The sequence below is a fragment of the Geospiza fortis genome, unplaced genomic scaffold (genome assembly GCF_000277835.1).
Source record: "Geospiza fortis unplaced genomic scaffold, GeoFor_1.0 scaffold412, whole genome shotgun sequence".
In the NCBI taxonomy this organism is placed as follows: Eukaryota; Metazoa; Chordata; class Aves; order Passeriformes; family Thraupidae; genus Geospiza; species Geospiza fortis.
Genome location: NW_005054504.1, coordinates 462887 through 488861, shown reverse-complemented (window position 1 = coordinate 488861; position 25975 = coordinate 462887). Strand labels below are relative to the sequence as shown.

Genomic DNA, 25975 nt, shown 5'->3' with positions numbered 1-25975 from the left:
AGGGAGTGGGAGATGGGCTTTGAGGTCGCTCCCATCCCAAGCCCTTCTGTGGCTCTGTGAGCCCCCTGTGTGAAGTGCCAGCAGCCCCCCTGTGCCAGGTGCAGGCTCAGCCTGGGGTGGGCCCTGTGTCCTGGCCGGGCTTCCTTGCCTGAAACCCTCTTTGTCAACCAGCAGCTTCAGGAGGTGCCAGAGTGACGGCAGGATCAGCTGATCCTTGGCAGAAGGTACTGACACAGCTTGTTGGATGGATAAATGACCCTCTGGAATGGTTGCTGACCTCTCCGTGGGGAATGCCGGTGCTGGGGGCAGAGAATGGGGTGGGACAGCACAGGGATGGGATTCCCTCCTGTCTGTCCCTGCTGCAGTGCACGGAGTGGAGCTGGTGTCCCTCTGGGTCTCTTTGGGTGCTCATGGAGGACTCATGTCTGGAGAAACCTCCAAGAATAGAGAGGGTGAGAAACAGAGCAGCTGGAATTTGGGAATCCTGTGATACTCTGTGTTCCCAGCCTCTGGGTGCTGCGAGCTTTGCCTTGTCCAGGCTTTACAGCCTTCCTTAATTTTGGATCTTGTTCCTCAAGTTTTTGCAGCCAGAATGAAATGAATGATTCAACTTTTTGCATCTGTTCAGAGCAGGTGTTTATGGAATGCACACTTTGGAGTTTTCCAGGCATTGGTGGTTCTGTTCCAGGCTCAGGAGTCCATGGGACAGGACTGGGAGCCCCTGGGAGGCTGTGGGGACATGGCTGGCAGACACTACTGCTCTTCTGACTCCCGTTATTCCCACAAGGACTGAAAACCAGGATTGCTTTTGTTTTCACGGCTGCATGGGTGGTGCTTGTGTAGAATACAAAATTGTTTTTACTTCTTTGGGATGCAGCAGCCAAATCATCCTCTGGCTGTGCTGAGCTGCCCCCTTGGGAATGGCCCCCACCCTGTGCACGGGCAGGGAATGGGCTGGGGAGTGTGACCTCACACTTGGCTGCACCAAAATATCTTTTGAGATTTGAATTTGTGCTCCTGTACCTTGCATGTACCTTCACCGCCCCTGTCCCAAAATCCCAGATAATTTCTTTCCCTCTGTCACAGTCCCTCATTTTCTTCTTCCCTCCTTGTTGTGCAAGGTGGCACCAGCTGTGTCTCCAGCTGGATGTGGCTGCCAGTAAAGGAAGGCAAGTTGGCCCCAAATTTCTCACCTGGAGCATGTTCACACAGAGTTCATCCACACAGTACCCCACGTCCCTTGGGTGTTCTGGGAGCTGGCCAGGATGTCTGCAGCCCCAGGCTGCCCAGGCAGGTGAGGGCTGGCACTGACTGACCTTGCCATGGTCTGGTCACGGACTCATCCAGCAGGTTTGTCCAGCAGCTTGGATTTGGGTGTGAGTGCAGAGGTGACAGCATGGGTGGGAATGGTTCTGTGCATCAGGCCTTTAATTGTTTCCTCTGGGATAACAACCCCCTCCTGGTGCTGCAGCACAGCCTCACAGCAGGTGTTTGTGAGGGACTGTGAGCCCTGGTTTTATAGGTCATGGAATGCTTTGGTTTGGAAGGGATCTTAAAGTCCATCCAGTCCCACCCCCTGCCAGGGACAGGGGCTCCAGGCTGCTCCCAGCCCCAGTGTCCAACCTGGCCTTGGGCACTGCCAGGGATCCAGGGGCAGCCCCAGCTGCTCTGGGCACCTGTGCCAGGGCCTGCCCACCCTCACAGGGAAGAATTTCTCCCCTGTATCCCACATATCCCCCCTGTGCTCTGGCAGTTTAGGCCACCATTCCTTGCTCTCTGTGGATGGATATGTGTTTTAGTTGGAAAAAGGATGCTGTAATTCTCCCTGGAGTTTGGGGAGAGGAGCAAGCCTAGCTGAGCACTTTGGTCTGACAGAGCCACTGGTGGCGTTTTGGGGCGGGATATTTCCATCATATCCCTGATTTTCTTCTTAATAGTCCCTTTTCCTCTTCATGGCTTTTCCTCCGGAATACTTGGACCCAAAATGTCCCAGTTTGTGCTGTTGCCGGGTGGAAGGTGAGGTTGGAATGTGTGTCCTGCTTTGGGAGGAGGTTGGAACCATCCCTGGAAATTCAATGAGCCTGGAGAGTGGCTCCAGTGCTGCGCTGGCTCTGTGCTATTGTGCCAGCCTGTTCTGCCTCAGTGCAGTGGGGTTCAGAGCTGCTGGGCTGTGATCCAGCACTTCCAAAGGGCTGCCTTTATTCATTCCTTCTTCAGGAACTTCTGTTTGTTTCTTAACCATCGGCAAGGAAGGAGAGTTTATAGTTCAGGTCAGGGAGGTGCCTGTGAGTGGAATGAGATCCTGTGGTTTGATAAAAACATATAAAATCATCTCCATGGTGTGTGCTGAGCAGCTGGGATGGATTTTGTGGAGAGGGAGGGCTTGGAATTGTACCTGGTGTGCTCAGCTCTCGCTGTGTAATTCCCACTGCAGCTGGCAGCAGCTCCGGGTCAGCCACGTGGCTCCCCGGGGGCTCAGCAGCAGCCCCAGCCTGGGCTCTGGCTCTCTTCCCCTTCCCCTCACCTCAGGGAGGCTTTCCCAGCCTGTTCTCTCCTAGGATTTTGTGCAAGCTGGGTGTTCAGTCTACTCTATGCACCTGAAAATCCCCTGTTAAACCTGTTGTAGCCCATATTTCGGTATGGTGGGGTTTTGTACCTTGCTGAGCAAGAGGCAGAGCCTAGTTCTATCTGCATGAGTCTGGACCTGGTTCCATGTGGTGCTGTTCGGATTTTGGGGTGTGCTGAGAAGTGTCTCCTGAAAAGAACACCAAAAGGGGAAAGTGTTCTGCTGGAAGAGATCCAGTGTTCACAAAGCATGGAATGACAGATTTCTGGCTGGGACTCGATGCAAGTGTGACACTAAACTGGACTATAAAATATCATTGAAAATATCTGTTGAAGTTTTGCTTTTGTAACCGTGGTAGTCCTTAAAACAATTAAAGGAGAAAGAAAAATGGGAAAAAAGAGGTGATTTTTGAGGTGAGATGGTATTTTAACAGTGGTTATTTGGCTTTTTTCTGTCTGGCACAGTTTTGGGCATCAGCTTTCTCTGTTAGATCTGTAACAGCAGATCTTTTATCCTTTTGAATTCCAGGAGAATAACTAAACATAGCAGATATGGGAAGAATGGGATAAGTGTAAGGCATGTGATCCAAAGGTGTAGATCCTCTGTGCTGGTGAATGGACAGTGTGTGAGTTCAGCAGAGACATTTATAACCTGGAAAGTGGAAATGAGCTTACAAAACACTACAGAACAAATGCACAAACCAGTAACTTACTTATTTGGGAAGTAGAGAATTCTCTTATTGCACAGAGAAGCTGTGGCTGCCCCATCCCTGGAAGCGTCCAAGGCCAGGTTGGACAGAGCTTGGAGTAACCTGGGATAGTGGAAGGTGTCCCTGCCCATGGCAGGAGATGAACTTTCAGGTCACTTCCCACCACAATCATTCTGGAATTCCATGATTCTAGCTACTAACATCTCATTTGCACCCAGGCCATTTTCCAGTTGCTTTTGTGGCAGATGTGCTGGGGCTCTTTTCACACTCTGCTGTGCACTGGGATGAATCTGTGGGGCTGCAGCCTCGGGACCCTGTCCCAGCTGCTCCCCGGTGCAGACCAGCCCTGTTAGCTCAGGCTGCTGCCCCCTGGTCTGTGTGGGTCACACTTGGGGCTGGGTGAGCGGTGCTGGGCCGTGGGCAGGGTGTGCTGGGCCAGGCTGCCCACGGGCACCTGCTCCTCATCCCTTACCAGCCACACAGGGGGATCCTCCCACACGGAGCTGTGACACCGTCCTGGATTCCCAAAGAGCCTAGGAATGGCAGAGAAGCTGTTATTGTGTTTGAGTATGGAAACTGCTGTCAACAACTTTGTTTACAGCAACTTGGTTGTTGTAACTCAATGATACAACTTACTTTAAAAGTTTTTTGACAAATCACACAAAACAAAAGCAGTAGTTGACAGTAGTTTTATCCAATCGCTATAAGCACACGTGGTTTCAATGAAAACAATGCTTGCTTATTTCAAATACAATACCTGTTTGTAAGCCTTAAAACACAATACCCACAGCTCCATTATTAAACTTAAAACTTCCTAATAGCTTGCTAAATATACTTTTCTGCAACTTAAACAATTATTCTAGACAAATGTTAATACACAAACCATTGTTCTATTTGTCCTTACTGTTCTACTTCTTACATAATTTTTCTGCTGACCTATCTCATAGCTACTGCTTAACTCTAATCACAGTTCTGCTGTCTCTGAGGCCTGCCTTTTGCAGCTTTCCCAAAATCCTTTAATTTTATAAATTCTCACAGTATGCTGGGCAAACAGGGTGATCCTCCCACACGGAGCTGTGACACCATCCTGGATTCCCAAAGAGGCTAGGAATGGCAAAGAAGCTGTTATTGTGTTTGAGTATGGAAACTGCTGTAAACAACTGGATTTCGTCTGGAAAATACAGTTTAGAGTCCAGTAGCAACCTCCCCTCAACTGGTCACAAACTACCTGTAAATTTGGTCCTGGGCATTTTCATGTTGAGCTGCTTTTAGTCAGAACATTAAGCAAAAAGGAAAGGAAGCTGGCAGTAGTTGTGAGGAAACTCCTGGGAAGAGGTGGCTGAGCAGAGATTGTGGCTTTTTGAGTGAGAGCTAAAATGGTAAAGATGGAAAGTTTAGGAGGAAAAAAAAGAGGTTTTGTGGTGAAACTAATGGATGGGGCAGATAACTGTGAATAAGTAATCAAGATGTGTTCTTGATTCTGAGTTGTGATGTACCAGTGCTCCCAACTCAGCTGGATTAGTGTTAAACAGAGTTTATTTTGGCTTTTGGAGGACTGGTGCTGATTCTGAACAGGGCTGGCAGTGTCTTCAGGCACATCTGTGCACTCACCTCGGTCTGTACCTGCTGCTGGAGCAGTTGCTGGGATGGTGTTGGGATGGATGTGTTGCTGTTTGCCTCTGTTTGAGTATTCCAGTGTCCTGGGCTGAGGGACGGAGCTCTGTGGAATGGTGGATTGTTCCAGAAGAGGTGGTCCTGGTGTGGATGGAAGGATGAGGGCTCTGTGTGTCTGTGCATCCCGGGATGGCAGCGAATCCCACAACACCCTGTGAGCCCGGCTGCCTGGGAAACCCAAACTGCCACAGGATTCATGTGCTGCTCTCTGCTGTGACTGCTGATGTATGACAGCCCCGTTACCTTGCTGGAGGGATGTCAGAGCAGAGCCTGCAATATTGGCTCCCAGGGCCTGTGAGGGTGTGTGTCAGAGAACAGCAAAAGAGCCCCAAACAAGCCCTAAAACAATGCAAGTCTTTGTGTTCAGCCTGTGTTGGTAGAATTCCCAGTTTCTCTCAAACCTATTGTTCGGGCTGGCGTGGCTGGACAGCCCTGGCCAGCACAGGCAGCATTCCCGGGATGTGTTTGCCTGTGCTGGAGCAGCCTCCAAGGGCAGGAGGCTGCCTGGGGAGGTCAGCCTCGTGCCAGGGCCAGCTCTGTGCCCCTGGGACAGCAGGGACAGCTTCTCCAGGATCCTGCTCCTGCCCTGGCGCGAGGCTGGGGCAGCACCGGCGTCCTCTGCGTCACCCCGGGAATGGAGCTGTGAGAATCCTGGAATGGGTTGGGCTGGATGAGACCTTGAAGACCATCTATTGCATGGACAGGGACACCTTCCACAATCTCAGGGTGCTCCAAGCCCTGTTCAACCTGGCCTTGAATATTCCAGGGATGGGGCTGCCACAGCTTCTCTGGGCAGCTTGTGCCAGGGCCACTCCACTGTTACAGGGAGGAATTCCTTCCCAGTATCTAACCCTGTCCTCTGCAGGGGTGAAACCATTCCCCCTTGTCCTGTCACTCCAGGCCCTTGGAAATTTGGTGTAGTTTCCTCTCTACCAAATGTGGGACCGTTTGTGGTCGCTTCATACAGCACAGGGAATTGGAGGAGAGTATGGCTTGGAAAATAACATTGTCTTGGGAACTGCCTGAGGCAAATCACTGCCTCTTTTGTCACAGCATGGGGACACAGGGCTGGCCCCTCCCTGGGGTATTGATTTGGCAGCACAACTGTGCACCAGGCTTCTCAGTTCAGCTCCTCCTGCAGAGGGTTCCATGTCTCGAGGGCTGGAATACAGCAAAATCCAAACCAGCTCTCTCAGTTCACACATAAGTGCAGTTTCACCCTCATGGAGTCCCTTCCTCTGTTTAGGATGGGAAATGTGGGGATTTTTTAGTGTTGGTGGAAGCCTGTAGAGTGATGATGTTGCCCAGAGACGTTGTGGACTCCCTGTCCCTGGAAGTGTCCAAGGCCAGGTTGGATGGAGCTTGGAGCAACCTGGAATAGTGGAAGGTGTCCCTGCCCATGGTAGAAGTGGGATGAGCTTTAAGGTCCCTTCCAACCCAAGCCATTCTAGGACTATGAAAGCCTGGCTCTGCTGGCTCCCAGCCAGGCACCAGGAGCATTGACCCAACAGCCAAATGCTACTTTTTTTTTCTCCTTTCTTGTTATATTCAGTTAAAATTGGCTTATTCTGCAGTTTTTTCCTAGTTTATACACCAGTGGTCTGGTACCTGGGGGAAGGGATGTGCCTGAGAACCACGTGGGGCTGGCAAGGAAGGAAAGCCCTGAGCTGTCAAAGCTCAGCTTAGGTTTGCTGATCTTTAAAGGAGCCCCAGTCTCGTGATGCAGGTTTTGGTTTCCCAGTGAACAGCCACTAGGTGGTAAGCTGCTCCTTCCCACAGCAGGAGTGGCTCCTTGGGACTGCTGCCTGCTGCTGGCAGGGTGCTCCTGGTGTGATTTCCGTGTGGTGCTGCTGGAGCTGGGGTCGAGCCTCTCCTCTGACAAGGAGGAAAAAATGCTATGGGAGCTTTTTCCATGCTGTGACCGGGAAACCCTCCAGCCTGTGTGCTGGAAGGGCCGCTGTGAGTGTGGGGTGCTGGAGTTCTGCAGTGCCGGTCCCGTCCCCTGCTGCCATGGTGGTACAGCGAGACTGAGGGAGCCCATCTGGGTGACACCCAGCCTGGAGCTAGGAGAAAACCTTGGAATGCTTGGGTTTTGGATTGGAAATGGCAGCAAGGCTCCGGCTTCCTGCTGCCAGCGCTGTCACTGAGTCACTTCCAGGCGGTGGCCTGGGGACCCTGCCGGGTTCTGCTTTGCTGCTTCCCTTTCTCTGACTGCCACGGGGAGCACCAGGACGGAGTAGAAGGGCAGAGGAGCTGGATGGCAGCAGCTGGAGGAGGAGGATGGTGTCACATGGGCGCTGGGGACACTGGCAGTCCTGGGGTATGTGCGAGTGCTCCGGGGGTTCTGGCAGTGCCAGGGCCTGTGCAAAGAGGCAGCTGTTGCCCGATGGAGAACTGGGGTAAATGAACAACCAGATAAGCATGAAAATGGGCTAATTTTTATTTAACTTTATTCCTTGTGCCTGGGAAAGCATCTGTAGAGGGAGTGTTTTGGTAAGAAAAAGCGTCTTAAACGTCTTGTCTCGATCTGACAGGAGAAGTGAGCAGGGAATTACCCTCCTGTGTGTCCTTCTTGTGCTGCCAAGCATTCTCTGGGCTCTGCTGTGGCTGGAAGGTGCTGTGTTTGCTGCTGTGCTTTTGGGTTTTAAAGCTGTCAATGAGAACCAGCTCAGGGAGGGATTGAGGGGAGCAGGAGGTGCTGCTGCTCTGCCTGTGCTGCAGGAACTGCTGATTTCTCTGCAAACCAGAGAGCTTTAGATAGAATATTAGGGAGAAATTCTTCCCTGTGAGGGTGGGCAGGCCCTGGCAGAGGGTGCCCAGAGCAGCTGTGGCTGCCCCTGGATCCCTGGAAGTGTCCAAGGCTGGGTTGGATGGGGCTTGGAGCAGCCTGGGACAGTGGAAGGGTGTCCCTGCCCATGGCAAGGGGTAGAGTGGGATGGACTTCAAGATCCCTCTCACCCCAGCCATTCTGGGATTGTATAAATACAGAGATATTTTAGCCCCATTTCCCACATATTTACACCCACCGAGCCTTATTGGAAAGTATCTGTAAAACCATGTTATGCTGCAACGAGCCCTGAGACACACAAGCACAGTTCCCTTAATTCTCTGCCAGGCTGACTGGGCCATTCCTGCCTCCCAGGCTGGGAGCTGGATCTTCTGTGCTCCCTGGAAGCAGTTTACTGGAAGAGCATCACAGCACTTGAGTGCCATTGAATTATTTTCATTGTTAAGCTGGCAAATAACTTTGAATTCCTGGGTTTCTCCTGCCCTTGGCTCTCTGGACCACACTGTCTGTGTGCTCTCAGGGTGTGCAGCTGCTCGTGTGCCTTCCCAAGCACCCAGCTCCCCTTGTCTCCCCCCTTGCCAGGATCTTCTGTGTCTGTTTAGTGAGAAAACATGGTGTAAAAGTTAAGGAACATGGTGTTCCACTGTGTGAGGCTCAGCAGAGAGCACCCTGTGCGCTGCCAAGGCTTTTTGTGTGTGCTGTGATGGCCTCTTCTGTGTAACAGGAAGTGTTTTCTGCAGAGTGTGTAACTCAGCCTCTTGGGAAGTGCTGGCTGGTGTTTTCCCTTCCTGGAACAGGCCTGAGCTATGTAATTGGTTTCTCTCTTAATTCTCTGGAAGAAAATCAGTGTTTGCAAGAGCAAAGTGCACATGGCCAGCAGTGAGTCCAGGCGGGCAACCTGGCCTGGGTCAAGAACGGTGCGGCCGGTAGGACCAGGACAGCCTCAAGCTGTGCCAGGGGAGGTTCAGATTGGGCACCAGGAGGAATTTCTTCACAGGAAAGCTTGCTAACATGGGAAGGGGCTGCCCAAGGAAGTTTGGAGTCGCCATCCCTGGAGGTGTCCAAGGAAGGCCTGGAGGTGGCACTCGGTGCTCTGGGATGGGGACAGGGTGGGGGTTTGGCAGTTTGGATTCGATGGTCTTGGAGGTTCTTTCCAACTGGAACCATTCTGTGGTTCTGTCTTCTCATGGAAATGCAAAGATTCCCATTTCCATGTGGCAAGAGCTGTTTTCGAGGCTCATATCTGACTTTTCACCCCCTATTTAGTTTATTATTATGTTTTCAGAGCTCGTGCTTTTGTACTTCCTCTGCTGTCCTGGAAAAGAGGAGGAAAGACAATGGATCTCTTGTCATGGTGTGGCATGGGCAGCTCCTTGAGATTGGTGGGGTCCAATAAAAAAAAATTGTTGCAAACCTGTTGAGAGCACATGTGGAGATTATTTAATAATGATTGAATAATTATTATTATTATAATAATATATGGAGTGGCTCTTGCCCTGGCTAACACTGGAATTCCAGCCTGAACTTCAGGTGACATCACTGCATCCAGCCTTCCCATGGGAAGAGCAGTGCAGCCTCTGGGTCTCCAGGGTCAAGTGTCAGTCCAGTTGGGTGTGAAAATGAGTTTTCCTGCTTGTGCTCTAAAAAGCTTCCCTTTGCTGGCAGGTTTGGAAGCTCTGGCCATGGATCAGAAGGGCTTTCGTCGGGGGAGCTTCCAGAGTGCCACCAGTGATGAGGATATGCTGGAAATAGCTGGAGCATCCATGGATTTCTCCATGGCCGACGATGACCCGCCACTCGACAGGGAGATGGGAGGTAACACCCACAAGCTCTCCTCTTTCTGTTGTTCCAGATGGCTTTGGATAGGATTTAATGGGAATATTTGCTGTGTGGGTCCTGCTGGCCTCTGCCCAGGATGGCTCTGATGTTTCCTGGCACCAGGGTGAAGAGTTTGCAGGATTCCGTGTTGGATTGTGTCCCTGTCTGTGTGGCTCCTGGGCTGTGACATGGAGCATATCCTCTGGCTTCAGGAGAATCCTTCCTGGAGTTTTCCAAAGTAGCTGCTGTGGAGAAGAGCTGGCAGTGGCAGGAGGGAGGGATGTGAGTGCCATGAAATTGCAGCACTGAGCCATTCCTGAGGGTTGTGATATGAGCACAGACTGTCCCCTCCCTTCCTTTCTTGCTTATCTGTAATTTTGGAGGTTTTCTGTGGTGGAGAGAATCTCTCTGTGCGGCAGCACAGAGGATTTGGTGCTTCCCATGCCACCCCTTGTCTGGCCAGAGGATCTGCTCCTCCTCCTGGAGTCAGAGCAGTGAAATTCATGGAGAAGGGGTGAATCCACATGGATATGCTGAACTCTAAGGGGTGCTTCCCCTGGCTCTCTCTGTTGACAAGTGCTCAGGTCCTCAGGGGAGGGTGACACTGAAGTAAAAGAGGAAACTTTAAAGGGGGAAGGGCTTCTTGCCCAAATGCCAGTTTCAGTTCTCCCTGTGAACTTCCCCTGCTGACTTCAGATGTTTGCTGGCAGATGTTGGGGTGCCAGTGTGAAACCTGAAGCTCTGGGGGCCCGCCTGGGAGGGGGTGGCCGAGGTTCTCTCCTCCATTCAGAGGAAGACTCAAAAGTGTTCCAGTGGTGGAAGGTCTCCTTTTCTCGGTGGCATTTTAAAAGGTTTTTTCTCCTTGAGTTTTAAAGGCAAGAATCGAGGCAGGTGGTGACAGGGATTGGTTTGAGCTAAGAGAGGGAAGACTGAGGTTAGGTTAAGAAGAAATTGTTCCCTGTGGGGGTGGGCAGGCCATGGCACAGGGTACCCAGAGCGGCTGTGGCTGTCCCTGGATCCCTGGAAGTGTCCAAGGCCAGGTTGGACACTGGGATTTGGAGCAGCCTGGGACAGTGGAAGGTGTCTCTTCCCCTGGCAGAGGTGGAATGAGATGAACTTTAAGTCCCTTCCAACTCAAAGCTGTCTGTGACTCCATAATCAGAGGTCTGAGTGCCCAGTTTACCCTCAATGATTCCCTGGTGCTTATAAGCACAAACAGGATTTAGCAGCGAGTTATTCTCCATCTCAAATTAAAAATTAAATTAAAATTGAAGTGGGAGCCTTGAGCTGGCTCATCTACCCTGCTTTCTTCACCCGCCTTCCTCCTTGACCTCACACAGAACCCGGGAGCTTTTATCAGGGAGACCAAAGTCAATGTGGGGAGTGTGCAGAGTTTCAGCCTCCCAGACAATGCTTGAATGACAAGTTATCACCAGCAAATTGGAGCCCGAGGAACTTAATCACCAGCCCCTTTGAGCTCTGTGTGCACTGAATAAAGGTGAGATAAAGGCTGCTGTGTGTTGGGAGAGCTTTTGAAGTCTGACTGTGCCCAGAGGACAAAAGAAAATTCAGTGCCTGCCTGCTGGAAAGACAGGGAGCAAAGAGCGTTCCCGGGAGTTATTAAGTAAGGAAAATGTCAGCTGGGTGGGAAAAGAAAGGGGTTTGTCTGTCAGTACACAGTGACTGACCCACCACTGTCAGGAGACTGTTGATAAATGTGCTTTCCTGTGCTGCATCGTGACTTGGGGCAGAGCTCTGGGAAAGGGCTGCAGAGCAGGGAGTGTCCCGTGTGGGAGGTGGTGAGCAGAGTGCTCGTGTCTGGGTGTCCCTCCATGGTTAAGGTTTGGGTTTGGTGGATCCTTGGGGCTGGGCTGTTGGGTGAAGCAGAACTGGCACTTGGGTTGGGATAATGGCAGGGCGGGCGGGGGGGGGGGAATGGATGGAGAGCAGCTCTGAGGAGAAGGACTTGGGGCTGTTGGTGGATCAGAAGCTCAACTTGCCCTGACCATGATGCTGGAAACCCCCTGTGCCCTGGGCTGATCGTGCAGCGTGGGCAGCAGGGGAGGGGGGATTCTGCCCTGCTCAGGTGAGACCCCACCTGCAGGGCTGCCCCAGCCCTGGGGCCCAGCGCAGGGAGGAGCTGGAGCTGCGGGAGTGGGTCCAGAGATGTCCCCTGGTGGCTGCAGGGCTGGCTCTGGTGACAGTGTCCCCGGCAGTTGCAGGGGCTGGCCCTGGTGACGGTGTCCCCCCGGTGACAGTGTCCCCGGCCGTTGCAGGGGCTGGCCCTGGTGACGGTGTCCCCCCGGTGACAGTGTCCCCGGCCGTTGCAGGGGCTGGCCCTGGTGACGGTGTCCCCCCGGTGACAGTGTCCCCGGCCGTTGCAGGGGCTGGCCCTGGTGACGGTGTCCCCCCGGTGACAGTGTCCCCGGCCGTTGCAGGGGCTGGCCCTGGTGACGGTGTCCCCCCGGTGACAGTGTCCCCGGCCGTTGCAGGGGCTGGCCCTGGTGACGGTGTCCCCCCGGTGACAGTGTCCCCGGCCGTTGCAGGGGCTGGCCCTGGTGACGGTGTCCCCCCGGTGACAGTGTCCCCGGCCGCCCAGCAGCGCTGCGGGATCGCCAGGAGGAGCCTGGAGGAGGAGGAGGAGGAGGATGCACGGAGTGCCGCTCTGAGGCCCGGGAATGTCCCCCTGCACCCGGCCACAGCACGGACAGAGCCCCGGAGCTGCTCCTGCGGGATGGGCAGTGGCTGAGCCGGGGTGAGGAGGAGAAGGAGATGTGAGCCGTGGGAATGTGTCCCTGTGTCCGTGCGCGCCGTGGGGCAGCAGAGCCAGGCGGAGGGTGGTGGAGCAGGCTGGGTGGGCTGTGGGATTTCTGCTCTGTAATGCTTGTTTGTTCACTGTCCCTGTGAACCCCCCGCATTTCTGGGATTTGCTGGAGCAGGGAAGCAGCCACGGAGCTCTCCAGGTGCTGTGGCTGTCCCCTTGGCACAGGCAGGACAGGCAGCAAACGCTGTGGCTTCGTGGGGTGGCACATGGCACAGCCTGGAACTTCACCAGGTGCAGCCTGGTTTTCCTGAGCTCAGCAGGGTCTGAAGTGGAGCATTAATTAACCCCTTCTGAGGAGTGATCAGAACGTTGAGAAATCTCTGTTTGAAATGAGCTGTGACAGGGTCACTTTTCACTCACTGTCTCTGATTTGGAGATGTGGATGTTACAAACAGGGAGATCTGTGCAATCATCTTGGATGTGTTTTGGCTCATCATGGAGCTGATTCCTCCTTTATTCCTATCTGGGAATCCTAGGATCCTTGATTTGCAGCAAGCTGAGGCAGGAAATAAGATCTTTATAAATATTTATGGTTGTCAGCCATTTCATAGTTCTGGATTACCCCTGAAAAAAAATATAAAGATGTTTTCTCAGTATCATCTGTCAAATGAACAATTGTCTGTGGCTGGAGACCTCGGGATTCTCCTTTGGGAATAAAAATCCTGGTGCTGTAGGAGGGCAGGCTGGGCTGAGCGGGGATCCTGGAGAGCAGGATCAGGCTCCAACCTGCACCTGCTTGGTCTGGAGTGGGATCAGCCCATCCCATCTGCCCCTGGGCTCACTGGGGCTGTGGATGGGATCACAGGGGCTGTGCCTGAGGGCTCCTGCAGGTGCCATCAGGGTCTTGCTGGGGGTACCAGGACTTGCAGCCCCTCTGTCACTGCAGCTCTGTGCTTGCTTTGTGCCTCGGGGTCTGGTTCCTGGTGCTCCAGGGCAAGCTTTGGGCTGGGAGAGTGTTCGCAGGACAGCTCAAAGTCACTGGTCTGGGCAGTCATTCCAGGAGAGTGAGCATGGAATGTGCCTGATCTCATCTTCTCGTGGAAAATGCTTCTCAGGGTGTTCTATTAGCTTGGTTAACTCTCCTTCATGAATACTTTTCTTGAGGACAGCTGTATCTTTTATCTTTAGAAAAGATTCAGTAGATAGGGGAAAAAAAAAAAAAGGGGAATAGCCAGAGAAGCCTGCTGTCTGCAGAACAGAGTCAGGGATGATAGGGGGGCTTCTGGGAGAGGGGTCATTCCTGTGGGAACAAACCCAGCTCCTGCTCTGGGCTGCAGCTGGGACTTGTTCAGGTGACCAGGATGGGGCCTCGGCTTGTTCTCTGGATACCTGTGCCACGTGGCTCTCATGTCCTTGGAGCAGCACCAGCCAGGTGGCAGGAGGAGTTCCAGGCACTTCAGTGTTCCATGTTCTCTCCTTGCTCATGTTGTTGTCAGGATGGTTTATTCCAGGAGGTTCTGATCCATCAGATTTAGAGAGAAGCATTTAGGGTTTCCTGCAGGGATGTTTCAGTGGGGAAATCTCTGGAAGCCTTGATACTAATTTTGCATTTCCAAGCTTCTGGTCTCAAAAATGCTGTTAAAACCAGGGATTCCTCACGGAAAATGTGCCTCATTTCCCTCCCAGTGCAGTTGGGTCTCACAGCCTGTGCACTCAGCATTTGGAAGAGCTCTGCAGAGCTCCATCTTTTTGTTTTTGTCCCAGGTGAAGCAAGGAGCTGTTTTAAGTGGGTTATTTTGTGGTGGCTGTCAGTTCTGTACATGACTCATCTTGTTTTCCTGCAGCTGTGGCAATCTGGGAGATGGGCTTGGGAAGACTTCACAGCTCTTTTCCCTTCCTGCTTCAGATGATGGGGCAGAGGGCAGCTCTTTGAATTCCTTATTTTCCCCATCTGGAGACACCTTTGCCCCCGTGATATCTGCAAGCTAAATATGCTCAAGTATCAACCATTATCCTTCTGTCTGGGAGTTTTAATCCTCCTCTTCCCCCCACCTTCCAGTTTTGACTGGATTTTGGTTTTTGCTCTTCTGTTTTCCCCTCTGAATGACTGCAAAAACTCAGTGTCTTCCAGAACCAGAATTTGGGGAATGTACACCCAACCTAAGCATTGTTTTCCATGGGCTGGAACAGGTTAGACAGGAGGCCCAGTTGTTTGGCTGAGTTCTCACCTGAGGGAAGCTGCAAGTTCCAGTTTGGTGTTTTCCCAAGCCCCCATTTGGTACCACTTTCTGCTTTCCAGGCCCCATTGGATGCTTTGTTTTCCCTGTTTCCCTGCTCCCATCATGCCTTCCTGCCCATCCTGCTCTCATCCTTGCCAGATCTGCCTGGGATACCCTTCAGCTCTGTTGGAAGTCCTAAATATTCCTTTTCTCCTCTCCCATCTGCTTGCCTCAGATGGCAAAATATCCTTATGGCAAGTCCTAGATTTGGGGAAAAGGCACCATCTAGATGCTGATGGTGATTTACTTTGCTCTGAACAGTCATTTCTAAGAGCAACCCCATCTCCAGGTGATCTGTTGAACCTGGGGAGGGTGTCCCTGGCACAGATCACCTGGAAACATGTGCCCGTGGTATTCAGCTCAGGAAACACCTCAGTAGCTCTTTATTTCCATTGAAATCTGTGGTTTTCCTCCTAAATGACTTTTGGTTTTTTATAAAAAGAGGAAAAACTAAGAAATGCTCAATTTTCCCCCTTCCTCCCCCACCAGGCTTCTCCTCATATAATGGAGGAGGGATGAACGGCACGAGCACCATGATGGATTTCCTGGAGGAGCCTCTGCCTGGCGTGGGCACCTACGAGGATTTTAACACCATAGACTGGGTGCGAGAGAAGTCCAGGGATCGAGACAGGCACAGGGAGGTAAAAACTCCTCCTCCTCCTCCTCCTCGCTGGCTCTGAGTGCAGGACAATTCATGTGTGACTCTTGCTGGGGTAGGGGGGCTCTTCTTGGAGACCCCTGGGATGGAGGGATTGCTCTTAGGGTGGGAGCTGAGACTTCAGTTTGAGGAAAAGGAGCACTAAATCCAACATGTCGCAGGTTTTTGGTTGCTGCTTCTCTTTTGAAGGCTTTGATTGATCCAAATGGGGGTTTGGAGAGCAGAACCAGTCTGGTTTACTGCTCGCACATTTGCACTGGTGAATGGTGCTCTTTCTATGGGAATATTTTTGTTTGAGAAGACTGAGTTCAATTCTTCCAGAATTCCTTCCCAGGACTACAGCACTCTGCAATCAAAGGAATGTGCTCAGAGTGCAAGGGGGGCTTTAGCTGAAACACCCATGTCCCCAGGCTGCTCCTGCCTTGCTTTGTCACAGGGATGCTGAGCTGGAACGTTTCTCTTGGGAGAGGCAGCTGGGCACACAATGGCTGTTCTGTCACCCTTTGTCTGCCTGTCAAGAGCAGTGAGACTGACAGGCCTCAGCCATCCTGGGCATCTGGGACAGGGCTGAGTCCCACTTCCCAGTGCCACCAGTGCCCAGTTCCCAGCTGGACCATTCCTCTCTGCTGGCATTAAATCTGTGACCCCAATCTCTGTCCGTATCGTTCGGACTCTGGCACAGGTGCCCACAGAAGCTGTGGCTGCCCCATCCTTGCAAGTGTTCCAGGCCAGGTTGGATGGAGCTTGGGATAGTGGAAGGTGTCCCTGCCCATGACAGGGGGTGGTACAGGCTGATCTTTAAGGTCCCTTTTGACTCAACCCGTTCTGGGATTCCATGATCCTTGATCCTCCTGCCCACACCCAGAGCTGCAGCAGCTGTAGGAGCAGCCACTGTCAGGTGCTTTTTCTTTCCCTCCTCAAAGCAGAGTCACAGTGTCACCAAATAGTTTTAGAGCATTTACGCCACAGTGGATCAGAATCCTCACAGGTTTTTGTTTTTTTCTGCAAACCCTTTCCCAGATCACCAACAGAAGCAAAGAGTCCACCTGGGCCCTGCTGCACAGCGTGAGCGACGCCTTCTCTGGCTGGCTGCTGATGCTCCTTATTGGTTTGTTGGCAGGTGAGAGCAAACCTCCAGGTAAAACTAATTCCTGCACTGCAGCATCAGGATCCATTCCTCCCCAAGCCCTGGCAGGTCCTTGGAGCAGCAGGATTTTGGAGTAAGGGCTTGTGCTGACACCAAGGACTCTGCTGCTGCCTTGTAAATTCACAGGGAATTATTTTTTAAGTGCTTTGAGCCTATGTTTGTGCAAAACCAAAATACAAAACTGGGGCTGAGAGATGTCCTGGACACTGCTCTGGGTCTGCTGCTGGCATAGAACTCTGAAATGAATAAAAAACGTTCATTAAAGTAGAGCTGATTGAAACACTGGGAATGTCTGTGCTGAATGCTCCTCATGGGTACTGAAAGGGTTAATTTTAGGGGCTGCCGGCAAGTTTCTTATTTTTTGGGTTTTTTCTGTCTATACTTTGATATGAAAAGGGAGAGGTGTTTGGAAATCAGGTGTCTTTCAGAATTCAGCTGTCTGAGACCTCTTATATTACTTAGAACCAAACCTTGGCCCAGGGCAGCGGGAATAAATCACTTGGATACAAATCTTCCTGATAGGAAGCAGCAAGCATCTGTCACGAGGGATGGAGTGAAATCTTGTGTTAATGTTTACCCAGGAAGGCTGCTGGCCAGTTGGTCATTAACTGGGGGATTTGCTGCATGTTTATTGCAGCCTCTGGAGCTTGTGCTGCCACTTGTTTCTGTGGATCAGAGGTCCCTGGCCTCTGCCTTGTTGTGGGGGTTCTGAGATTGGAGGAATTATTAACAAAAGTGACTTGAAGATTCCTCTTAAAACCTGACTTCTGTTCTGTGCTGGCTCCACTTGCCTTGTTTTACTTGGCACAGTTGTAACTTTCCCCTCCTTTATTTTTCTTTTTTTAAATTAGGGTTGGAAATGTTTTCTCCAAATTCAGAGTTATTCCTGTCACAGTGTTGCTGTTGTTGGTACAGCTCCTGGATCCTGGTGACACATTTTGTCTGAGTCCCCCAGGAATGTGGGACATCCCTCTCTGCCCTCCCACTGCTGTGCTGTATTTAACAAACAGTTATTGAGAAGAATTAATTGCTGGTGATGCAGGGCAGGGTTTGGACACAGTCAACCTTTGAAACATCATCAGCCACGCTCTGTTTCCTGACTTGCTCTTTTCAATATATTGCAATTTTTCAAAACTAGGCAAATCCTCTCATTTAGCTCTCCATAGAATAAAAGTGAGTTGTAGGCAGAAATACCACACTGCTCTATGTGTTGGGAGGCGAGTCCAAAATTGGTGGGGCAGACTGTGACCTTCAGGTGTTTGAGTCTGCTCATTAAATTATTTTGGTTTTTTTCCCTTTAAACCAGGTTCCTTAGCAGGTCTGATTGACATCTCTGCCCACTGGATGACAGATCTGAAGGAAGGAGTGTGTTTGGCAGGGTTCTGGTTCAACCATGAGCACTGCTGCTGGAAATCCAACACCACATTCACCGACAGGGACAAGTGTCCTGAGTGGAAGAGCTGGTCCCAGCTGATCCTTGGCCATGGAGAGGTGATGGGTGCCTGGAACTGCTTTTGGTGCTGAATTCCCTGTTTGCCCAGCCTGTATAGCATCCCTGGGGTGATGGGGATGCCAGGAGTCCAAGCTCTGGGTGGTTCAGTGGTTTATTGTTGGGGCCCTAAAGGGGTGTCAATAAACAGGTTATGTGGGTGTTGTCCTTGGAGAGGATGTGGGGAGGCAAAACACTGCCACATTTACAGGTGCAGTGTGCCACTGCTGTGTCCAGGATGTGCTGTTAGAGGGTATTTTGCCCATGAATGTTCTGGGAGAATGCCATGGTTGATAACCCAGAAAATGGAACCTGGCCTTGAAACCTCAGACTTAGGGCAGGTCCCTCCATTTTTAGCTGATAACTCTGTGTGGTGTCCTGCTGATTCCCTGTGCTCGCTTCAGTGCCCAGGTCTGATGTGGTTTCAGTTGAAACCATCTGATTTTGCCTATTTCCTCTGTGTTTCAGGGGGCCTTTGCATATATCCTCAACTACTTAATGTATGTTATCTGGGCCTTGATGTTCTCCCTCCTTGCTGTGCTCCTGGTGAAGGGCTTTGCTCCCTATGCCTGTGGCTCAGGGATCCCAGAGGTGAGTGAGAATGAGAGTGGGTTGTTTTTCAGGCGGGGTAGGGATCCACCACCCAAAATTTACACATCCATGTTATGGAATAATAGATTCCACTTTAGGTGATGGCTTCATACATAGGTGTTTTTCCAAGCTGTTTGAAACATGTCTAATATTAAGTCTCCGTGCAGTCCCTTGGAAAATCAGATGTTCCAGCATTGCTGCGGGAGGGACTGCTCAGGTGCTCCTCCAGCAGGGATAGTGGCCCTCAGGGAAGGACTCAGATAGCTGCTCCTGCCTTTGCCTGGAGAGATATTTTTGTGGACTCTCACTTTTGATAGCTCAGGGGAACTCTTGTAAGCTGTAGGAAAGGGCAGGACTGGGAACGTCCAGTAAATCAGGAGCTCTGACCAGGGCTTGAATGAAAGCCTGTAGAGCTTTGTGTGCTTGACTTCCAGATCAAAACTATCTTAAGTGGTTTCATCATTAGAGGCTACCTGGGCAAGTGGACGCTGGTCATCAAAACCATCACCCTGGTGCTGGCCGTGTCCTCGGGGCTGAGCCTGGGCAAGGAGGGGCCCCTGGTCCACGTGGCCTGCTGCTGTGGGAACATCCTGTGCCACCTCTTCACCAAGTACCGCAAGAACGAGGCCAAGCGCAGGGAGGTGCGTGGGGACACCAGTCTGGGGAGGGCAGCTGGGCCTGGGGCTCTGGGGCTGAGGGTAAGTGGTTCTGTTTTGGGTTAAATGGTCCTGTCATGATAACTGATTTTTTTGGAGCTCCTTCTTAGGGAATTGGCTCACTCCACCTTTTCCCTGCTACCTTAAAGCAGGTCAGACCTAGCTGACTGTGCTGTAGATAAACATTGTACAAACTTAAGTGAAGACAAACCAGAAAAGGGGGTGGTTGGGAGGGCTGAGGAGTCTGAGTGCCTCTGTCTGTCCCTCAGGTGCTGTCAGCAGCTGCTGCCGCCGGTGTGTCTGTGGCTTTTGGAGCTCCTATTGGAGGAGTGCTCTTCAGCCTGGAGGAGGTAACCTTGGAATGCTGTGAGTTAGAAACACAGCCCGTGGAGAAATTCCTCTTGATGTCCAACCTGACCCTCCCCTGGCACAGCCTGAGGCCATTTTCCCTTGTCCATTCTCCTGACAGCTGTGTCCCAGGGTACCTGGGTGTTGCAGCAGATCTCTTGTTAGAGGTAGAAATGAGCCAAGACACAGACTCTCATTTAACAACATGAAAAGGGTTCCAGTTTATTATTCTTTATAGCTTAGCCATCCTGAGTGACTACAGCAAACTCCTGCTGTTGGCTTCTCTGACAGACTCTGACTGCTGGCTATTTCCTGCTGGAAGATGACTGCAAGTATTTCCTTGCTGCCTCTGACCACAGGCTTTTACCTGTTTCAGCTATGACTGCAGGCTCCAACAGCAGGCTCTGAGTCTATCAGACCCAGACTGATCTCACAGCAGATCTTTGGCAGCAGCTCTCTTCCTTGTTCCTTCTTCCTCAGGGCTCCTCTACCTCTGCAAGGTCTTCTCCCTTAAGATCCTCTTCGTCCAGGCTCTCCCTGACTGGCCAACCCACCCGTTTTATCACACTTATCTTTATTACTCACAGCTGCAGCCCATTAAGGGCAGGGCTGTTCTTCTTCTTCTTTGGTAATTAGTACTACTGTGATTTATCAGGGGCAAGGTCACTTGTAATCTCTTCTACACCTACAGGTGGGAACAAGCTTCTCTGGTTTATCAATCCTCTTTTCTTCCCAAGGACCACCTAATCCTTAATCTGTTGATCTGGATGTGAAAGGACCATTGCTGTTTAGCTCAGGAGAGTACCAGAATGGATTTCAGAGGAGGGCTGGGATGGATTTCAGAGGAAGGCAGGGATGGATTTGCTCAGCTGAGCAATAGTTGGTGGCAGTGATGGCAGGCACTGCTGTTTGGTACTTTGGACCTTGCAGAGCCACAGAATTCTCTCAATTCAGCTCATGGCTGATGTGTGACAGGTTTTATTACCCAAGTGAGTCGCTCCAGGGATCACAGAGGACACATGCACGTGCTGCAAGCCAGGGCCCATCCCACTCACTGAAGTCCTCATTGAACTGGAGCTCCAGAGCAAGCCTGGGGTGCTTGGCTGGAGAGCAGGGAATGAGCCAGTGCTCATGGATCTTTGTCCTGGCTTTACTCCCTGCAGTGGGGTCATGCTAAGTGTTCAAGTGACCAAATGTGCTTCATTCTCCTCTTCAGGTGAGTTACTACTTCCCTCTGAAGACCCTCTGGCGTTCCTTCTTTGCCGCACTGGTGGCTGCCTTCACCCTGCGCTCCATCAACCCCTTCGGCAACAGCCGCCTCGTGCTCTTCTACGTGGAGTTCCACATGCCATGGCATCTGCTGGAGCTGGTGCCCTTCATCCTGCTGGGAATATTTGGTGGGCTCTGGGGAGCTTTCTTCATCCGCAGCAACATTGCCTGGTGCAGGCGGCGCAAGACGACGCGTCTGGGCAAGTACCCCGTTCTGGAGGTGATCGTGGTGACGGCCATCACGGCCATCCTGGCCTTCCCCAACGAGTACACCAGGATGAGCACCAGCGAGCTGATCTCGGAGCTCTTCAATGACTGTGGGATTTTGGACTCGTCCAAGCTCTGCGAGTACGTGAACGATTTCAACAGCACCAAGGGGGACGATCTGCCCGACCGCGCCGCTGGCCCCGGCGTGTACACGGCCATGTGGCAGCTGGCACTGGCCCTCATCATGAAGGTCTTCATCACAATCTTCACCTTTGGCATGAAGGTGAGGGTTTCCTGGAAAGGAGCTCATGATCTTCCCGTGCTCTTCAGGACCCTTAAAGTTTTATTTCCTCTCTAACCAGACATGTGTTCCCCCAAGCTCTGTCAGAAGGGGACAGACTGCAGTTGTTTGTCCTGCTGCTTGGACCTGAGGGCAGTAGAAACCTTCCAGTCTGACTGTGGGCACCAAATGCAGTCACAAAACTGGTGCCTCAGGGTTCCACGTCCCATTTTCCAGACACAGAATGCTCCTAAATTGTTCTGCCTCAAGCTTTTTTGATAAATATGTGATTTAGATGAAAGAGCTAATTGCAAAGCAATCAGTGTCTTAATTTGTTAATGTATAGTTGGAGCTGTTCCTTGCTCAGAGGGTTTGGAAGTTGTTTGGTGCAGCCTCTGGAGCTGCAGGTGTAGTTCCCAGGTGTGAGCTGATGGACAGTTTTTATGTCCCTGCTCATTGCAGGGGGGTTGGACTAGATGACTTTTCAAATGTCCCTTCCAGCTCAGCTCCAGCAAAGCCTCTGCCTCACTCTGGTTTGAGGTTCCACCACTCCTCTGTGCAGTCCCTGGGCTCTGCTGCTCACTGCCCCGTGTTCCCACAGGTGCCCTCGGGGCTCTTCATCCCCAGCATGGCCGTGGGGGCCATCGCGGGCCGGCTGCTGGGGGTGGCCGTGGAGCAGCTGGCCTTCTACCACCATGACTGGGCCATCTTCAGCGGCTGGTGCAGCCCGGGCGCCGACTGCATCACCCCCGGCCTCTACGCCATGGTGGGCGCCGCCGCCTGTCTGGGTAAGCTGGGGCTGGGCCGTGGTGGCCGTGGGGAGAGGGGCTGTGGTGGGGGAATGGTTGGACTCCCTGATCTTAGAGGTTATCCCTGCCTTAATCATTGAACCACAGAATGGTTTGGGCTGGGAGGGACCTTAAAGACGATCTCCGTCCACCCTGTAGTGATTCCCTGGCTGAAGAGCTGTGGTTGTGACTGACCATCAGAGCTGGTGTCACCTCAGGAATCCCAGGAAACTGTAATAGAGCATGCCATGTGTTTCTCACCCTGGTGGTGTTGTTTTGCCATCTCCAGCCCAGTGCTGGGCACAGCAGCTGCAGTGGGGAGCTCCTGAGTTGGGGCCAGAACAGTTGAGGCTGCCCAGGGACTTGAATTTTCCTGTGGGGTTTTAATTCATTTTACTTCCTGTTCTGGCCTTAAATCTCGTGATGCAATTCTGCTTTTAAGTGCTCTGTTTTTCGGTAACGCTTCTTCCTCTTGGCTGACTTGGAGAGACTGGGTGCATGTGACTGAACTTCACTTTCACAATTCCCAGTCCCCTCATCCGTGGAATAGTACAGGAGTCCTAGTGGACTACTTTATCAGGACAAACTCTCCTCTAAAAACATGCCACCAAACCCCATCTTTGGCCTTTTTAGAGAGGATACACCTTGTTTGAGCAGCCCAATCTAGTGGGAGGTATCCTTGCCCGTGACAGGGGTTGGAATGAGATAGACTTCAAGGTTCCTTCAAACCCAGACCCTTGTGGGATTGTTTGCATGTAATTGATGGAAGATAAATATACTTCAACTTCATTAATGTTTCTGTTTACTGCTGGGCAGCACTGAAGGGTCTGTGCCCCTTTGGGGAATGGATATTGGAACAAAACTCCTGTAAAATATTTGGGAGTAGTTTTGGGACTTGAATCTCAAACGTGTAATTCAAGCATGCCAAGACAAAACCCTGCAGAGACCTGAGCTCCATGTCAGGACGTGGTGCTGTGGCAGGACAGAGGCTTTAGTGCTGTTCTGATTGTGTTTGGTGCTGCTGAGCGGGGCAGTCCAGCCGTGCTGGCACCACCCTTCTCTAGAGGCGGGGCTGGTGTGACCCAGTGCCAGGGTGACTGAGCCGTGCTGTGTTGGCAGGGGGGGTGACCCGGATGACCGTGTCGCTGGTGGTCATCATGTTCGAGCTCACCGGGGGGCTGGAGTACATCGTGCCCCTGATGGCAGCAGCCATGACCAGCAAGTGGGTGGCCGACGCCATCGGCCGCGAGGGGATCTACGACGCCCACATCCGCCTGAACGGGTACCCCTTCCTGGAGGCCAAGGAGGAGTTCTCGCACAAGACACGGGCCATGGACGTGATGCGGCCGCGCAAGAGCGACCCTCCGCTGACGGTCATCACGCAGGACACCATGACCGTGGAGGACGTGGAGACCATCGTCACCAGCACCACCTACAGCGGCTACCCCGTGGTGGTGTCCCGGGCATCCCAGCGCCTGGTGGGGTTTGTCCTCAGGAGAGACCTCATCATTTCCATCGGTGAGGGGTGGCACTGCCCGGGTGAAGGTGCTGTCATTAATGCCACTGTCACTGACCTGGAGAGGTCACACACTCCTGGTGCTGGTGGCTGGGCCCGCTGGTGCATCCCTGAGCAGTGTGGGTGGGCTCTGCTTGCCTTGGATGGGAAGGACAGGGTGGCTTGTCACAGGATCACAGCATCATTTACGTTGGAAAAGCCCTCCAGGATCATTGAGTCCAACTCGTGTCCGATCCCCACCTTGTCCCCAGCCCAGAGCACAGAGTGCCACATCCAGGCCTTCCCTGGACACCTCCAGGGATAGGGACTCAAGCTCCCTGGACAGCCTCTTCCAATGTTAGCAAGCTTTCTTGGGAAGGAATTCCTGCTAATGTCCAACCTGAACCTCCCCTGGCACAGTCTGAGGCTGTGTCCTCTTGCCCTGTCACTGCTTGCCTGGGACGATATGGAATAAAATAGGGGAACAAGTGCATCAGGATATTATGTGCATTGCCTGCCTTCTGTGGTACCAGCATGAGTTTCTGCACTTGGGTTCCTTGGAATCTCCAGGGATTCATTAACAGTGGTCCTGTCCCCAAGCTGTGCACAGTGATGCACAGGATGGGATTTGGGTTTTCATGATCAAATATTCCAAATATTCTGAAGTATTCTGAATATCCAGCCTGGTGTTTGGGCTGCCGAACCTGGCCCTTCCCAGGAGGCCTTGGAAGGCTGATGTCAGATTGCAGTGTGGCAGGTACCCTCAGTACCTGTGTGTGCACTGCTGTGACGGTCTGGGGGATGGCCAGTACTTGACTTGTTTTCCATTCCTGACCCTCATGACGTCCATAGAGCCGGTGCCAGTCGTTGAGTGCTTAAAAATCGTCCTTTAACTGCTCTGCATGGGACCCAAATCAGTGACTCATAAAAGTACAAAGCATTTTATTTACCTCCTCTAAAAACTGGGGAATTAAAAGGTCTCCAGAGCTTGTATTTACCTGGCCAGAGTACAATGAGATGCACCAGCCTTGGCTTTGGGCAAAGCTGATGTGCTGATCCTGCAGTGGAAATTTGGAGATCTTGGAGGTTCTCCCAGGTAGTGAATGACAGGACAAGACCTGAAGTTGTGCCCAGGTGAGGTTTAGGTTGGATATTGGGGAAAGTATTTTCATGGAAAGGGTTGCCCAGTCCTGGCAGAGGCTGCCCTGGAGTCACCATCCCTGGAAGTGTTCAAAAAAATGTGTGGCACTTGAGGACATGGGTTAGTGGTGACCGTGGTGGTGGTGCTGGTTGACAGTTAACCTTGATGGTCTTAAGGATCTTATCCAACCTTAATGATTCCATGGTTCACTTAGAAGAAAGGCTGGAAACCCATCACACCCTCCTTGGGTGGGAACAGCTCTGGCAAAGGGAAGGAAAGGACTTCTAAGGCCATTAAATGTGAGCTGAGGAACGGGAATGCTCTTCTGTTTGGGAAAGGAAAAGAGTGCTGATACTGATTCAAATATTTCTCTTTGCAGAAAACGCCCGGAAGAAGCAGGATGGGATCGTGAGCACCTCAATTATTTGTTTCACGGACTACTGTCCCCCCCTGCCTCCGAGCTCCCCGTCTGTGCTGAAGCTCAGGAGCATCCTGGACCTCAGTCCCTTCACGGTGACAGACGAGACGCCCATGGAGATCGTGGTGGACATTTTCCGCAAGCTGGGATTGCGCCAGTGCCTGGTCACTCACAACGGGTAGGAGCCCTGGGGCCTGGGGCCAGAACCCCCTCTGCTCCCAGGACAAAGGGGACTGGGATCCAGCCCAGCTCCAAGACCTGTCCAACCTGGCCCAGGACACTTGCAGGGATGGGGCAGTCGCAGCTGCTCTGGGAGCCTGTGTCAGTGTTTTACCACCCTCAAAGGGTGCAGTACTTTCTCTGGGGTGTCACTTTGAATCCCAAAAGACTCTTCAGCACCTGCAAGGGGCTCAAGTGGCCCTGCCAGGGCCCCTTCTGGCAGTGTGGGTGCGTTAAAAGTGTTTTTTCATTTTCCAGGAAGCTGCTGGGGATCATTACCAAAAAGGATGTACTAAAGCACATTGCACAAATGGCCAACCAGGACCCCGATTCCATCCTCTTCAACTAGAGGCAGACTGTAGGGATTGTGTGTCCCCATACCTGGAACTTTCTAGCCCATCCTGGGTAGACTTTCCTATTTTTATTGAGACCATGGAACTGTTTCCAGCGTTTTCCTCCATGGAGCTGAAGAAGATATTTTTTTTCTACCAGATAACGAATTGCACTACGGAATCTGTGGAACATGATCTTCTTTTTAGAAGAAAAAAAAGAGACTTTATTTACGTTGCTTTTGTGAAGTTGCGTTGGAAAGATTCCATGAAGGAGTAAAAGCAAAATGTTAGAGAATTGTATTTCCTCCTCTTCTTTTGTTGGAACTGCTGTTACGAATG

At 51.9% G+C, this 25975-nt stretch overlaps 1 protein-coding gene across 3 annotated transcripts; it reads left to right on the top strand.

The window, feature by feature from the left end:
* Positions 1-167: 167 nt before the first annotated feature.
* On the top strand, positions 168-25931 carry LOC102042322 (H(+)/Cl(-) exchange transporter 5). Of its 3 annotated transcripts, XM_014310263.2 has the most exons (13): positions 168-224; positions 9403-9552; positions 15088-15239; positions 16277-16376; positions 17710-17894; positions 18361-18483; positions 18918-19124; positions 19409-19489; positions 20704-21246; positions 21845-22031; positions 23151-23549; positions 25047-25263; positions 25563-25860. In XM_014310263.2, the coding sequence occupies exons 2-13, from the start codon at positions 9420-9422 to the stop codon at positions 25651-25653; spliced, it is 2418 nt and encodes an 805-aa protein (XP_014165738.1). In that variant the 5' UTR covers positions 168-224; positions 9403-9419; the 3' UTR covers positions 25654-25860. The 3 variants fall into 3 exon arrangements, with proteins under 3 accessions (XP_014165738.1, XP_030919283.1, XP_030919284.1); XM_031063423.1 differs by lacking the exon at positions 168-224 and having other exon boundaries at positions 9398-9552; positions 25563-25931; XM_031063424.1 differs by lacking the exons at positions 168-224; positions 9403-9552 and adding an exon at positions 12173-12310 and having other exon boundaries at positions 25563-25931.
* Positions 25932-25975: the final 44 nt, after the last annotated feature.